General features: G+C 45.5%; 1 protein-coding gene across 1 annotated transcript; it reads right to left on the bottom strand.

Annotated features, from left to right (window-relative positions):
• Positions 1-653: 653 nt before the first annotated feature.
• Positions 654-13,055, bottom strand: THNSL1 (threonine synthase like 1). The gene is made up of 2 exons (XM_066584502.1): positions 12,981-13,055; positions 654-5,657 (listed from the first exon to the last, which is right to left on the bottom strand). The coding sequence occupies exon 2, from the start codon at positions 5,597-5,599 to the stop codon at positions 3,413-3,415; it is 2,187 nt and encodes a 728-aa protein (XP_066440599.1). The 5' UTR covers positions 5,600-5,657; positions 12,981-13,055; the 3' UTR covers positions 654-3,412.
• Between the last annotated feature and the right edge of the window lie 3,320 nt (positions 13,056-16,375).

The raw sequence follows: 16,375 nt of genomic DNA, 5'->3' as shown, positions 1-16,375 counted from the left end.
TCTGTAGAGCGCTGCGGGGAGTCGTCCTAACGCTCCATGTAGACCGGTGGGCCCCCCCCCCCCCAAACATTCTGGCATTAAGTTTATTGCCCGGAAGCTGGAAGGTGGCGTAATTACTAACGACTCCGTGATACCATCACTTCCCATTACAGTCTGCGGACTCTCACAGAAAGACCGCCGCCGCCCTTTGTCATCCGCTTTCAGGTTAGGTAGCAATTACAATCGGCAGGCATAACATCGCCAACATTTGCACAGAATCTTCCACGCGGTCGGCAGTGGGACATTCAATTCTTCGACTGCTCTGACGGTGGATTTCTGAGGATTCGCGTGACGGCTGCGGCAGAATAAAACGTTTCGGGCCTCATTTAATAAAACGATCTACCAGTAAGACGTCCTTGTCGCCCGTAGCAACCAATCACAGCGCAGCTTTCACTTTACCGCAGTAGCTTGACAGACAAAAGCTGCGCTGTGATTGGTCACTCTGGGCAACAAGGACATCTTACTGGTAGATCGTTGTGTTGAATGAAACTTTTTGAGTTTCTATTTTCATTGATTTCAGGTTTCTGTATCTGAGGGTCGTTATATGGGGGTCCCGGGGGTCACATCAGGGAGATCATCTGAAATAACGCCGTATAAGCAAGAAAACTACTGAATAAGCTCTGACCTCTTATGTTATATTACATCATTTATAATATTACATGAAGTTCTTTAGTCAGATTTTTCATGATATTTCCAGACATTGTATTGAGATCATTTGTATAAATATGTTAATCCGGCCATTCATCACCCAAGATCATTGTAATTCCCACACAGCTTCACGACCGGCTATTTATGTCAAGAGTCTCCTAATGAAGCTCCACCCAGACGCTCGCGCGGCGGTCAGAACGCACACACTTCATTACGTTTTTACTAATTATAGTTTTGTAAATGCACTTACTTCATCAAGCCACCAGAGGTCGCTAGAAAACAGAAATTACATTTGCATGTAGAGGACTTCTGTCCATAGACGGCTGCTATTACTGTCCATCTGGCTCTTAAAGGAAAATGACCCTATTTTTTAACAATGTGACAATAGTGCTCATGTGTATTTATAGATTGAGTCTATTATGTACAACTTCTAGGCTTCTTATGATGTCATAATAACGTTTGTCTGCATCTACAAGCTTTAATCCATTGTGATGATGTCACTGCAGTGTTCAGTATATTGTAATGTCACTGCAGTGTTCAGTAGAGTGTGATGATGTCACTGCAGTATTTGGTATATTGTGATGATGTCACTGCAGTGTTCAGTAGAGTGTGATGATGTCACTGCAGTGTTTGGTATATTGTGATGATGTCACTGCAGTATTCAGTATATTGGGATGATGTCACTGCAGTGTTCAGTATAGAGTGATGATGTCACAGAAGTGACATCCATTTGTAAAATTCTACACATATAAACTTCAACTATATCTCCTCCTAAAGGTCTCCTCTCATGACTTTAATCTTTCCTCATAACTAAGATCCTCCATGATGCCCGGTATCAGTTTTCTTCTTCTTTGTACCTTTTCTAACTGTGTGCTCTTTTGCCCGCTGTAGTCTTCTTTCTGTTTTCCTTGATCGCGCCATTCTCGGTATACTCTCCGACCCGTTACATGAGAAACCCTCAGCGGTTGGCAGTGAGACCCCGGCTAGTCTAGCACCGATGACCGGCCTCGTTGGAAGTCGCTCCGATCGCTGGATTTTTCCATCTAATGTGGATTCACATTATTTCCCGGATCTACCTGTATTGGAAAGCGCGGCCAATAATGCTTTTTAATACATTGAACAGAGAGCATACAGACGTTATGTCCCGTAAGGGCCAAAAATATATCTACTTGTGACTTACGCTGGGCCCATATACCTACACATACATTGCCGTATACGTTTTGACACATTTTTCTTAGGAGCTGCTGATTTCGCATCAGTTTCCCCAACAAATCCACCTCCCATTATACTCAATGGGAATCGCGCTCACCTGACGATTTCTGCTGGATTTTTAGATGCAGAATCCATGCAGAAAAATTCACGCCCGATTCTGCCATCTGAACGTACCCAAATAGTGGAGGAGATGTTACAGACTTTACATTGGGGCCGCTATCCTCTTTACATGGAACGATAGCAATGGCGCTGGTATAATATGTATATAGGGTGCAGCTAAAAGCCGGATGCGGCGCGATCTCTAAATACTGCTGTCCTGTAGTGACATTTAGAATAGCGTACTTGAGTAGGAAGCCACAGAGGCGCTACACTATAGTATGGCAGACGGACCCCTGGGGACTCCAGAACATGGATTTCAATTTTGTGCTGTGGCCCCTGTAAGAGATGGAGAGTGAAACCCAATAACAAAGTTGAAGAGCAGCATGTGAGGAGCAGAAATCTACTTTCCACCAAAGTAGGAAGCACATACTGGAAGCGGCCTCCTTCTGCTACGATACATGCATGGAGCCATCCAACAGGGTAGTCCAACGCTGACTTCATCATTGCTGGACCGTGTTAGTCAATGGTGAAGCTCCGATTTAAGTAAATGCAATGCAAATTACTAGTAAGAGCACGAGCCAATCAGAAGACAATGCAAATGTCACCGTGAAAATGTGCAGTTTGGCGCAATGGCTTTGTTGGACCTGTGTTCATTCCAGGGACTCTCAACATGGACTGGTATCTGAACCTTCTGCGGATGACTTCCTGGATGAACGGCCCCTATCATTGGAGCCCCTTCCAGCACGCTTTCCTTACTGCAGTCATAGCAGCGTTCCTACGGGACTTAAGAGAGTTGCGGAAAGTGGATTTCTGTTTCTCCAATACTTTTATTCAACTCTGTAATTGGGTATTACTCCCCATTTCTTCCAGGGGCCTCAATACGAAACTGAGATCCATGTTGCAGGGTACACATACCATCATATGGCACAACCATGCCTTCCTATTCAAGTACCCTATTGTTATTTCATATAGGACACCAGTCTGAGATATGGCGCCGGATCCGGCTTTCTGACCGCACGCTGTATATTAGCGGATGGCACATGACGCACCTCCCTAGGTTATGTAACTTTGGCTACAGGATCACCATGCAGGGGGCTCGTTCCGCTATCAGAAGCAGTGATATCCACCACAGTAGTTCCTAATATCGTCTAACGTTCTCCTACAGCTCACAATACATTCCCGGCAAAACACTTTACATAAGTCATTTCTCAGCCTAATTTTAGATTCTTTCGGCCGAGGTCTTTCCTTTTCCAAATTTGCATTGAAATAGCTTTCCTGCAACGTTCCTCTGTTTTGCTCCTTTTTCCTAATCTGCTTCGGCGGAAGTTATGTTGCCATTGTGTTTTTTATCCTTATCAAAGTCCGGCTTTTCCAGGAGAAGACTTCATCGGAAAGATCATTACCGCCTTGGCCTTTAGTGAACCTTCAAAAATAGACTTTGTAGGTAGTTTTCTACACGCTCCATAACGTGGCGCGACTCCGCCTGGCATATATGGCTCTTGTTATTGTCCCTGTCTTTAAGCATCTCTACCACAGACTTGTGCGCCGGAGGCAACGGATGGAAGGAATCTAACACATGGAGTTGAGTTAATGGATTTTTCTTAATTTCTTCAATCTTTAGAGCTTGTAAAATAGCAGGTGCAAACTTGGAGTAATGAGCCGTGCATGATATGATAACGGGGCAAGTACGGTCCTGCACCCTGTCTGCAACTACTTTGGCAACAGCTGTGTGCGGGTCCAGGATATATCCTGTCGCACCATAGACGGCACGGATTGCCGATAGGCAGTCTGACTCCGAGCACCAGTCACCTATAAGGTCCTGCTGTAGAAGACGGAATAAATTATCTGGTAACTGAAAATAGCCTTGACTGTCCAGCTGACTATAGAGGTTGTTGACTAGCTGTCCATCTTGGTTGGCAAGAAGATGCAAATAGCGTTCTAAATTGGAAGATTTAAGGATATCAATAGCCGGAGAGAAGGATGGCAACAATTTTCTTTCTCGGAGGTCATAAAGTCCACTTTGGATAAAATCGGTCAAAATATGATTTTGATTGGATGCACAGATAAATTTACGGATAGGAATTCCCATTTGTTTTGCATAAAGTGCGGCCATGATGTTGCCAAAGTTTCCAGTGGGAATACACACATCGACCGGGGATCCGAAGGTGATAACCCCTTGGTGAACCAGATCTAGATAGGCAGATGCATGGTATACAATCTGAGGAAGCAGTCTGGCCCAGTTGATGGAGTTTGCCGTACTTAGACTTGTTCCATATTCGGCCGTAAGAAAACCGGTGAATTGCGGATTAGTAAACATTTCTTTAACAGTTTTCTGACAGAAATCAAAATTGGATTCGACTCCCACTGCTAATCCATTCTTTCCTTGGCAAGTCAGAATTTGTGCTTTTTGCACTTGGCTTATTCCATTTTCTGGATAAAGACAAAATACGGCAATTCTCCGCTGGTCAAGGTCAGAGAGGCGACTGAATCCATCTAGGACCGCACTACCCGTGTCTCCAGATGTTGCTACTAGGACTAGGTAGTTACACACTTTTGGAATGCAATAGGCAAAAATATGAGGCATAAACTGTAAGGCCAAGTCTTTGAAGGAAGCTGTTGGTCCATGAAATAATTCGAGTATGTACTGATTGCCTGACAAGTGTCTGACCGGAGCAATTTTGTGACAAAGAAAGTTGTCACCGTACACTTTTTCAAGAATTTCCCCTAGAATGACAGGTGGTACGTCAACCGGATGTATACACCTTTCCAATATTATCTGAGCCCGTTCAACGTAAGATGATTTAACAAGTCTTCTCCATTCTCGATCAGTGAGTCGGGGAAGGCCACTTCTAGGAACATAAAGTCCACCATCATCGACTAAGCCTTCGATCACAACATCGCCAAAGAACTTTGATTGTTTTTTGCTTGGGTTTTGAGATCTTGTAGAAACAAAGGTTCCAGAATCTACACATTGATATCTCTTAACTGCATCAATCACTTTGTCAGCCACGACTTCTACACAATCTCCCTCCTGACAAAGTACACGCACATCGTGCCACTTTTTATAAAAATGCTTCCTTTTCTGAAGTATGTCGCCAATTGAAATGCCGGACCTTTGACCAACAATGCGATCAACTTTCATTCGTTCAAGTCTCTCAATGATATCCTGTGACTGGACATCAAGATAAATGACTATTCCATTTTTCTTAGCGTGTTCCATGCTGCTAGGGTGAAGAGGGTTGGATCCCGTAAGGGAAATTACACTTCCAGATGCTGAAAACTTTAAAAGGGCTTTTCCTTCCTCTTCTAAAAATTGCTCATCACCGACATCCTGCAGCTTATTGGAGACGCTCATATTCCAGGTTTTTTCAAGGACGTCGTCATCAACATCTATAACGGGGCAACCAAGTTTTTGCCCAATTTCTCTACCAACGGAGGTCTTCCCAGAGCCTGGAGGCCCCATCAGAATCAAATTCTTCTCCCCGATAATGGAACTGAGAGTTGTAAGCCATAGTTTCCTTAGCTTGGAATGAGTCAAGGATTTCGAGAACAGAAACCTAGACATATTATTTATGGAATGCAGACTCCGGAGACTCGCCATTTGTTTCAGACTCTTAAACTTGTGTCCGTATTGTTAACACATTCATTGCTACGGCTTACTGAAAGACAAAATTAATTATTTCATTAACTTATATAAAACATTAAAACATTTAGACTTTGTTAGAGCCAAATGCATATAAAACACATGGATGCAAGAAGTCCTGTGTGATTGTTCCCAGCAAGAGAAATTAAGTAATCTTGTCGATATGATACATTTTAGTTGGCTGACAAAAATACATAATGTTAATGTAAGCTTTTGAACCTTTTCAGGATCAGGCCTAAATGAAATAGATCTGAAGAGGCATGCATTTAGATTGTATTATTAAATACTGGAGCACTTTAGAACTTCACTTTGAGCAAGAGCCAAGTTTTCTGGTTTGAAACGTGTAAGAGAGTTCCTGTTTTATCTTCTGCTCCTGCATTAGCTAGGATTTATCAGGATGGAATAAAAGTAAGGTTTTATATATTTGTTGGAAGAGTTTTGCGACTAACACTCTCAGATGAACGTTTGAGAACTAAATATTGTCACTGTTTCTTCCTTTCTTACATAGCAGTAAGGGTTAACAGGTCTCCTATCCTGGGTGCATGTATAGTCTCCCATCCCATAAGGTAGGTGAAGTCCCCTGGTGCGAGCACCAAGTCATGACTGATTCCTAGGGTGACATCACATCGTGACATCTTCTTGGCAGACTGTTTTTGTGGGCTGGTTTGCTATTGCCTTCCCTGATCATCTTTTACCCTCAGCAAGCCGGATACTCATTTTACCGACCTCGGAAGGATGAAAGGCTGAGTCAACCTTGAGCAGGCTACCTGAACCACACAAGTTGAACCCGCAACCTTCAGGTCGTGAGCAAGAGCCATCCCATATAGTTGTTCATAAATAAGTCAACTGAAACACATTTAATTGATATCGAATCCAGATCATATACATGAAATTATGGTTAGCCAAACCTAACGATTTTGGCATCGGCCAACCATCGAATACTGAAGGCCTCCTGACTTTCTTCTGACAGGAGATGTTGGGAAAAATCAGGATCGGGTAGATGGATTTCAAAGTGCGCAATCCTTCTGTTCTTAGGAAGGATAAGCCACTAGCAGAGGAGTCTGACTCCCACTTACTGCCCACTCACTATTGAGATTGCATGCATAAACCAAGCTTGCATGGCTGTGGGGTGTCGGGAGGGATAGCTGTTGGCCAACTGTACTGCATGGTTAGCTTCAGACAACGTGGCTGACAGCCAGGAGGCTTTCCAAAAACCATTGCTAGATAGAGATGAAAAGGTTAACACAATTTCCAGTAATTAGCAATACTCAAAGAAACCTGCAGATCTACCCGGCGCGTCTCTTACTAATAGAAGTCTGTAATATCACACATTCTTTACATATGATGGTAGGACGGTCTCTTCCTCCCAGTGGAGCATTGCTCAGAGCACAATGGGACATGATAATGGCGGACAATTAGGGTTTTGTTTACAGCTAGTATTTCATTCCAAAAATAAACAAAACTATGTTCAACCAGTAAATCTCACTCATGCACACCGGTCACACAATGGTTCCTTGCATGAGTCATATTTAGTGCCGAGAAGAAGTTCGGATCCCGTCCTAGGAGATTAATTGAGAAGGCCTTTTCCAACAGTTAGAATCCCATCCAGTGTATATGCAAACTACAAGGAAGAGATCCTTAAATTATAACAGAAGATTCCGGGAGAAGGTACAGGAGCAATTCCCCTGTCTCATGCTCAAGCTTTGCAGTAGGCATGGGTCATGCTCCTCTGCGAAATATGCAAATGGGAAGATGGAAGGTTATTTGTGGCTTTGGCTTACAATATCCAGTCACTGCTATAAGGCTTGCTTATAAAGTCCAACTTTGACTTGCAGGAATGCTGCCTTCCAATAGGAGGCGCTGCAGAGGTATTGCTCCGTCTTCCCATTTGCAGTAGGCATAACACAGTAGATCACTTTTGCTAACAGTATTCAAATAAAACAACCCTCTATTTCTTGGGACAAAACTTGTCCAGAGAACAGAAGGAGAAGGGGGGGGGGGGGGGGAATTTAAAAAAATTGGAATCCTCCTTCCTTCTAGTTCTGCCTCAAATCCACCCATTCCTGTGGCCCCACTATGGTGTTTTCAGATGGCTGTGGTGCTCCTGTGACTACTCCATGCATATCGCTAGTCAGACACCACATGCTGCGTGCGAATTGGCTTGCATTGTTGGCCAATCAGTGCAGCGAGTAGTGTCTTAGGCTAGCAATGTACAGCCGGAACTTAGTGTGCATTGGGTGTAAGAAATGGTGCCGCCATCTTGGAACACAGAAGAGGAGCCTTAGGAATAGAAGGACCCACGGCAAAGCAAGGTAAAAGAGAGCACCAGGTAATGTTAGAGTTCTAGCTAGACTTTCCTTCACCATGACCGGCCTTAGCTCTGTGTGATCCATGTGGCCACCAGCTTACAGAGGAGGCACCAGAAGTACGTAGGATGGGGAGGAAATCGCCCCCCACCACTTGGATTCACCTTGCCAGGTGATGTGGCAGCATCTTGTGGAGCTACATGAATACTCCTCCTCCTGCTTCTGTCTGCCCCGCTGATGTTCCAAGCGTCTAAAGTCAGCCCATTGATTCCTCTACAACACAATTGCTTAGTTCTTTTATTGCTAGTTATGAGCTTGGTTCTGATATTGTATCTATATACTGGGTTTGGATTGGGTTGTATTTATGTTATACGCTTGGCTCTGGTGCTGTATTTATGTACTGAACTTGTTCTGATGCTGTATTATTGTACTGAGCTTGGTTCCCAGGTTGTATTTATGTACTGAGCTTGGTTCTGGTGCTGTATTTATGTTATACGCTTGGCTCTGGTGCTGTATTTATTCACTAGGCTGTTCTGGTGTTGGTAAGCTGCTATCTTGATAGCAGAATGGGGCAGAATTCCTATAAGTGCAATCTATATTAGTACAAAAACAAAATCCACACATGGTGCCTTCTAGCCTAAGACCGGCACTGTTCTTCGCCTGGAGCAAAAATTCAGTTTGCTCCCCCAGGCCCAAATACTCTGGCTGAGGCAGAATGCTTGCCCCCCCTCTTGGCACCCAGCACATGCCCCAGTTCCTTTCCCCTTACTAAACCATGTGAGTCAATTACAAGCAGTTACAGAATCTCTTAAGTAATGGTACCGGATGTAATCACATATGCAGAAATGGGGGGTCTAAACTGATAAAAAAAAAGATGTAACAGAGCTCTCCAATTATAGCGCTTTTTGAAATGTTATCTGGATGTCTCAAAAATGACATAAGTGGGGGGCGTAACATAGATGATCCTACTGTGTCATAATGTAGAGGGGGTCCTCATTCCCTCCATGACGCTTCATCGTATAGTTCACTCTTTCCATGTGTAAGTTATTATGGGGCGCTGTGCCTTTACACTACCTGGGACTCAATCTCCTAGACTTTTGAGCTTCTGGAGGAGAAGCCTATGAGAGAGGCCGGACCCGTCATGAAGAGCTCGGTCTCAAGGCCTGTATGGATACTCTATATTCTGCTCCTCACACAAGTCCGGCACAGCTTCGGGGGACGCATAATTTTTCTTCAAATGAGGGCAACATAAAGAGTTGAAGCCCGTTTCATCAAACATCACAAGTTTTCACTTGAGCCTTGCCACTGCAGGAATACCGTTCCTCTCGTCTCCGCGGTCGTCGATATTGGCCATTGGCTGTTATTACAATTACATATCGCAGGAGAAGTAACTTGTTGGACTCGCTGTTTGCACTATTTTAAGTCAATGTTCCTGAGCATAAAGACTTATTTGATTCCTTCTGTTTGCCGACTTATTGTACATTATGTGGACCCCACTAGCCCAACGAGTTACGTCCTCCCTACATGTAGCCTATTGTGGGAACGCCTGGAACACCATGGCCCTGATAGGCCAGACGTCCCTATATACGTGTGCGGCTGCTTGCTCTCCACACTCCTACCTCTGCCCATTCCTGGACTATGGATTCAATGACGCTCACTAACTATATGCCTAGATAACATTTCAGAAGCTGCTTTGCTTGGGGACCCCTTTAATATAGAAACCCCAGAAGGGGACAACCTTTGATTCTGGACCTTCTCCATAGCTTGGAATGATTGTGGACAGAAAACTGCTGATCTCCACAGAGCCGTTTCCACATGGCCAATGGACATCACAAGACCATCCAGAGCTCTTTATGTTTATTGCAGGGGCACTCATAGGGTCATTTTTACTTTTTAAGGGGCATTATTACGGTCTTGAGGGCACAAAGGGAATTACTATTTAGAGGCTATAGGGGGTAATATTACTACCTGAAGGAATAAGGGGCATTTTTACTTTGTAAGGTGCACTACTGTGGCTATTATTACTATATGGGAGCACAGTTGGGGAACTACTATTGTGTTAGGCACTAAGAAGAGCACTATTATTGTGTAGTGTACTATTAACCTCTGGTGCACAATATGGGACACTATGTGTTTGCCACTACTATCCTTGGGCACTTTAGTTCTGTTTTCAGCTGTCTGGTGGAGGGTAATTATATTTATCACGCCATTATTTCTGAAACACAGTATTTGAGTGCAGGTATGGTAAGAGGGGCAAATAAAGCAGTAACATTCAAAGCATTGGGGGTAGCAGAAGGATGGAGACTTTGTAGGTTGATAAAAGCCTTTTGTGATGCTGGAAAAGCAAAGAACAAAATATGTCTCTGCTGCAAATTCTGCAGACATAAATCGTCGCTGGAAGAACTCTTCGTGGTGGTCTGGGCCGGATGGAGAAGAAACAGATTCCGAAGAGCACATCACCTGTGAATCACTAAATTGTGGTAATAGTGTTCTTTCTATAGTGCTTTTTGTTCATTAACAGCATGTGAATATCTGACCAATATGTGGTCACTGTATGGTGGTATTATTAGTTATATATTGGTACTTATATAGTGTTAGAATACGGTTGGCCCTGACTTAAAAAAGCGTATGACCCTGTCCCTGGCCGTGTGATAAGGTTTATATGTTCTATTACTATTTTCCTTCTGGTATGGAAGTGTTATTTATGTACTTAAAGGGGTTGTATCAAGTTATAGAGTTATCCCCTATCTATAGAGTAGGGGATAACTTTATGATCAGTGGTGGTCTGACTATTGGAGGTCCACCGATCCCAAGAACGAGGGTCCTCTTGGTCCTCAAGTGAATGGAGTCGAAGTCACACAGGCACGCCATTGCTCCATTAACTTCAATCAAAGCATCGGCAATTCTGCATCAAAATCCACATGCAGAGAAGAGGAATTCCATAGCGACGAATTAAGCCGCGTCTTACAGGAATATTCCGCCGTCGTGAAGGAGACCTTACTGATATATCGTTGCTTCCTGCACATTTGTGAAAATAATGCTAAAGGGGAGAAACCCCTTTAACCCCTTAATAAAAAGACTGTCTTGTGTCTTAAAAGGGTTGTACCAGATCTCCCCTGCCCACCGAATGGGGAATAACTTGCAGAGACCCCACTGAGCTCGAGAATGGGACTCTTGTGTCTTGTTCTGTGACTGCGGGTCGCTTCTTCCCCAGGAATGATGTCACTCTGAATGGAGCGCTGAGTAAGCATCATGTGCGGTCGGCGCTGCAGACCCTTAGGCTGATATTCACACAGGGCAGATTTACCACAGAAATTCCATGCAGAACTTCGCTGCGGCCGCTAATCCCGGGGTTAGCCAGTCATATGGATGTGATTTGTCAAAAATCTCGTCCAGATGGGACAGCTAATCCATCGCGGCAAAGCCGGCACTGCGGCGTGGATTCCCCGGCCGCAGCAGGTCTATTTTTTTTTCATTGCAGCCGAGCTTCTCTCAATGGGAATACCGGCCGCAACGGTAAAGCAAGCGGCCAAGCTGCTCCGAAAACCACGGCTAAGTGCCACAGGTTTTGAAGCTGCGCTTTTCCTGGCAGAAATCTGGTGTTTTTTCGCTGCGGCAAAACCGCGAGATTTCCGTCAGGATTCCGCCCTGTGTGAACCCAGCCTTACAACGGGACTGACAAGATACTCGAGCAATTGTCATTGTTGCATCAAGGGCCAGAACTGCTTGACATCGCTGTGGAATGGCTTGTATTTATTAATGTCCCCGCTCCGGGTTACATACAAGGTGTTGTATGACTTGTATTACATTTTTTTTTGGGGGGGGGGGGGGGGGGGGGCGTGGCTGATGAAAGCAAAACCTAAAATTCCGCCGTTGTTTTGTTTGTTTTTACAGCGTTCACCATTCGGTAAACAGAACACAATACCTTTCTCATCTGGAGCGGCACGATTGCCGTAATACCAAGTTTATAGAGACTTTTTTGTTCATTTTTTACTACATTAGCAGAAAAAAGTCTCCCGTTTTTATGGAAAAGCAATTCTCTGCATCGCCGCATTCTAGGGCCCAAAACACTTGTATGTTTCCGGTGGCGGGGCGATGTGGGGTCTTGTTTTTGGAGGGAGGATTTGTAGTTTTTATTGGTAGCATTTTGGGTGACTTGTGGATTGTTTTTATTGTGTTTTTGTGAAGGGAAAAAAAATTGCAATTCTGGCATCACTGTTTACAATATTTTTACAATGTTTACCAAGCGAGATCAATAACAAAATACTTTCCCTCTCTGGGTCGTTACGGATACCTATTATGAAATGCTTTTTTTTATTTAAAAAAAAAGTTGGTATTTTATCCATTTAAAAGGGTTTTTGTGATGAAAAATTTTTATTTATTTATTTTTTTCAAATTAAACTTTATTGAACTTTTTATGACTCTTCTTTAGCTCCTCAAGGGGTCTTGAAGATGTGAGTGTTTGATCGCTAGGATAGTACACTGCATTACTTATGTAGTGTATTCTATTAAGCCTATGACAACAGCCTATTAGACTCTGCCGGAGGCGGGGTTTAATAGGTTGAGTTACATGGCAGACATGGAGGCTTTGTCAGGTTTCTGGCTGCCATGGAAACCCATTGGAACCTTGCGATGGCATTGCAGAGTACTGATGGGGTACAAGAAGAGCCCCCTGTCATCTGCTTACATGCTGCAGCTGCTATTGATTGTGACATGTAAGGGTTAAACTGCCAGGATCTGCAGTTTCTCTGCTCCTGACTGTTAGAGCAGGAGCCCGGCTGTCAGTAGTCCGCTGAGTCACCGCCTTAAAAAGATGTCTGTGCGGGTTTAAAGCCCGTTAGGGAGGTCAGTAAAAAGGCGTATTGCAGTCACTAAGGGGTTAAGCAAGTGGTAAGGAGTGCGACCAAGTAAATGACGCTCCAGCAGAGGACAGCTGCTATTTCTCCACAATCAGGGGGATTCTGTATGGGGGCCAGTGGGGTCCCAGTCCGGCCGCGAGCAGCGGTGAGACGTCACCCGTGTGCGCTCCTTACCTGCAGACCTGCGGCTGGTCACATGTGTGCTGTCAGCAGCAGAACAAGCAGCGCTCCCTCCTCCCTGCCTGCCGAGGACACCTTCCCAGCATGCTTCACTTTGCTTGCATTAAAAGGGAAACGTCTTAAAGGAGCAACACGCCATGTGCCGCAGATACAAGAGAAGCTCGTCGTCTAATAGTACATCTCCAAATCATTGCGTCTCAACGGCCGCCCTTGATTCCTCCGACGGGACGGAATATATTGAAATACTGAAACAATGTTGCGGAATATGCCGTCCCTGAATTCACGCCGCCAGCTGCAGATTTTGATGTGGAATTGCTGGCAGGATTCTGCTTTTTTCAATCCCGCAAAAAAAATCTGCAGGTCGGCGGAGAGGATTTAGACGCCGTGAAATATTCCGCCCGCAGTGGAAGGTCCCCAACAGGGCAGGTCTTCAGGATATCCACCGCTGATGTCATCATTGTTGGCGCCGCAGACAGGCGCCCCTCTTTAGGGACCCTTCACGCGGGACGGAAGCGCAGAAGCGGATCTTGTCAATAAGGGCTTATTCAGATGAGCGAAGACACAACTGCGGAGATCTTCCCCTTTGCTGCTTCTCAAATTCCGAGCCAGAGCACCGGAAAGATGGCGGCTGCCCCACTACATGCCGGCAAGATGACGCAAGTCTTTTTTTCCCTCGCTCGTACAATTAATGGGCGAGAATCCTGATAGTGAAAACAAAACCATTGAAATCAGTGGGACATAAGGGGACAAAACTGCGCTCGCCTGACTCCGCCCTTAAACTCCCCCGCCTGTATGCTAGGAATCCGCGACAATTCGACAAAACGTCCCTAATTCTTCACCAGAAAGCTTTTCCATTCTGGAATTTCATCTTGAGATTTTCAAGTAAAAACGTGCGGAATTTAACGGATGCGCAATTCAAGCCCCGTAGGAATAACATCGTGACGCACAAAAATCAAGTTTAAAAAAATTCTTTCAGTCGCCATCTTTTGCCCCTCATCACTTTTTTACTTTCCGGTCGGCGGCGTCACTGTGCGACGGCTCGTTTTTTGCGGGATGACCTGTAGTTTGTATTGATACGACTTTTTGATTGAATAGAAAGCATTTTTTTCTTGGAATCAGGGTGACCAAAAAGGAGCATTTCTGGGCCGTCTTCTGTCTTTTCCTGATGGCGCAGCCAAGCGGGATTAATAATGTGATATTTTACTAAATTGGACTCTTACGAAGACGGCGATACCACTTTATGCCTACAGGCGTTATCTTGTGCCGCCCTCTGACGCCTCTGCGTGACCTTTGCTGGATGATTCTGGGGTCATTAGATTTGTGACATCATCACCACCGCCATAAAATCATCACATGTGAGTCTGATACATGGAGTGACTGTCAGGCTGGGTCATACTTCCTATGTGCTTCAGCCAACCGCGCCGCTAGGAAGAGTCAGGGCTCCTTCACACTGGCAAGGGCGATATCGGGCATGAATTGCCCTCGCCATCCATGTGGAAGCCCCCGGACGCGAGGCATTTTCACATGGACACAGCCTGGCACCCCTGCGGTGCTGATCGGACCCCCGGCGTGCCTCGGGATCGTGATGTTCTCCCATTGTTTTCAATGAGGCCGGCGCTGCTGCATTTTTTTCCAACATGGCCCCCTGCAGGGACACATCGCAAATGAGAACAAACCCATTTTATGTTTACGCAGCGAACATCGTATCAATCTAGGTGTTTTAATTTCTTGATGTGATGACTGGATGAGGGGGCTGCCATGGCTGGCGATCCCATCATGGCCGGAGTTATTTGGGACTTCTGAAGCGAGATTGCTGCATCCAAAGGGTTAACAGCCGCGATCAGCGTTATCACTGCCAGCCACCATATATGGAGCCAATACACTCGTGACACTACAAACAGCGCATTTCTTGGGGGAGCCTTTTTTCTCAGATTGTCATGGGTTTTGTGGGGCAGCGGCGTTCCTCCCACGGTCCTTCTGTGCGTCGTTCTATGATGTTCTTCATCTCCCATAGAGAATCCGAGGCAAAAACCCACAAAAAAAGCAAAACCTGCAGCCTGCTGTGTATTTATGTGCGTAAAACGACTGCAGAAAGGGAAAAAACGCAAGGCAACCGCGTATTTTGGCCCATGAATATGCCCATGAGTATTCCGCATACGCCCGTGTCAATGCACCCTAAGGCCGGCTTCACACGGGCGGGAAAATTGCGCGAGATTTGTACGTTGTGAGACACAAAACTCGCATGAATATTAACCTCATTCTTTTGAATTATGGGAGATGGAACAATGCCTCCACAGCGCCACCTATTGTAAGGTAGCATTCCTTCAAGCCAAAGTTAGACTCTTTATACAAGCCTTGTAACAATGACTGGGGAATTTGAATGGCGTTGTACACATGAGCGATGTTTTCTCGCATCGCACCGCGATGTGATGCAGGAATGCCCTATCTTGGAGCGTGCTCTTGCATCGTATCTCCCATTATTCCCAATGTGGCCGGCGGCAGCAGCGCACCGCATGCCGGGAAACAATAGGAGACACTCTGCGATGCTGCGCTACTTCCCCGAAGTGATGCAAGGCGATTTGGTAAACCTCACATCTCTGGCAAAATCGCACGTTGGCGAGCGCGATATCAGGCTGTGAATCATGGCCCAATATCGCGGTCACCCGTGTTAATGCACCCTAAGAGTGTGTTCACACATGGCAGATTTTTGTGCTCATCCGTAGCAGATTTAACCCTTTCAATTGAAGGGCTGAAATCTACTGTGGATCCGCATCAAAAACGGCATAAAATGTTGCTTCTTTAAACGCTGCTTTTGGTGCAGAAAATCCACGCCAAATTGACAATCCTGAAAACGCGCCCTTTGGGTTCATATGTAGCCGCGAGGGGAGGAGTCAGACTGTGTATAGTGCGATCACTGCGGCGGCCAAGGAAGAGAATCTCTATAGTAGAGTCCAGCAGTGGAGCAGTGTGATAACTGGGGCCACAGAAGGGAGCACTATGGGGGCCACAGAGGGAAGAATTATGGGGGCCACAGAGGGAAAAATTATGGGGGCCACAGAGGGGAGCACTATTAGGACACAGAGGGAACTATGGGGGCCACAGAGCGAAGAATTATGGGGGCCACAGAGCAAAGAATTATGGGGGCCACAGAGGGGAGCACTATGGGGACACAGAGGAAACTATGGGGGCCACAGAGGAAAGAACTATAGGGGCCACAGAGGAAAGAACTATGGGGGCCACAGAGGGGAGCACTATGGGGATACAGAGGGGAGCACTATGGGGGCCACAGAGGGAAGAATTATGAGGGCCACAGAGGGAAGAACTATGGGGAACACAGAGGGGAGCACTATGGGGGCCACAGAGGGAAGAATTATGGGGGCCACAGAGGG

Source organism: Eleutherodactylus coqui, chromosome 12 (assembly GCF_035609145.1).
Source record: "Eleutherodactylus coqui strain aEleCoq1 chromosome 12, aEleCoq1.hap1, whole genome shotgun sequence".
Lineage (NCBI taxonomy): Eukaryota > Metazoa > Chordata > Amphibia > Anura > Eleutherodactylidae > Eleutherodactylus > Eleutherodactylus coqui.
This window is presented reverse-complemented; position numbering and strand designations above follow the sequence as displayed.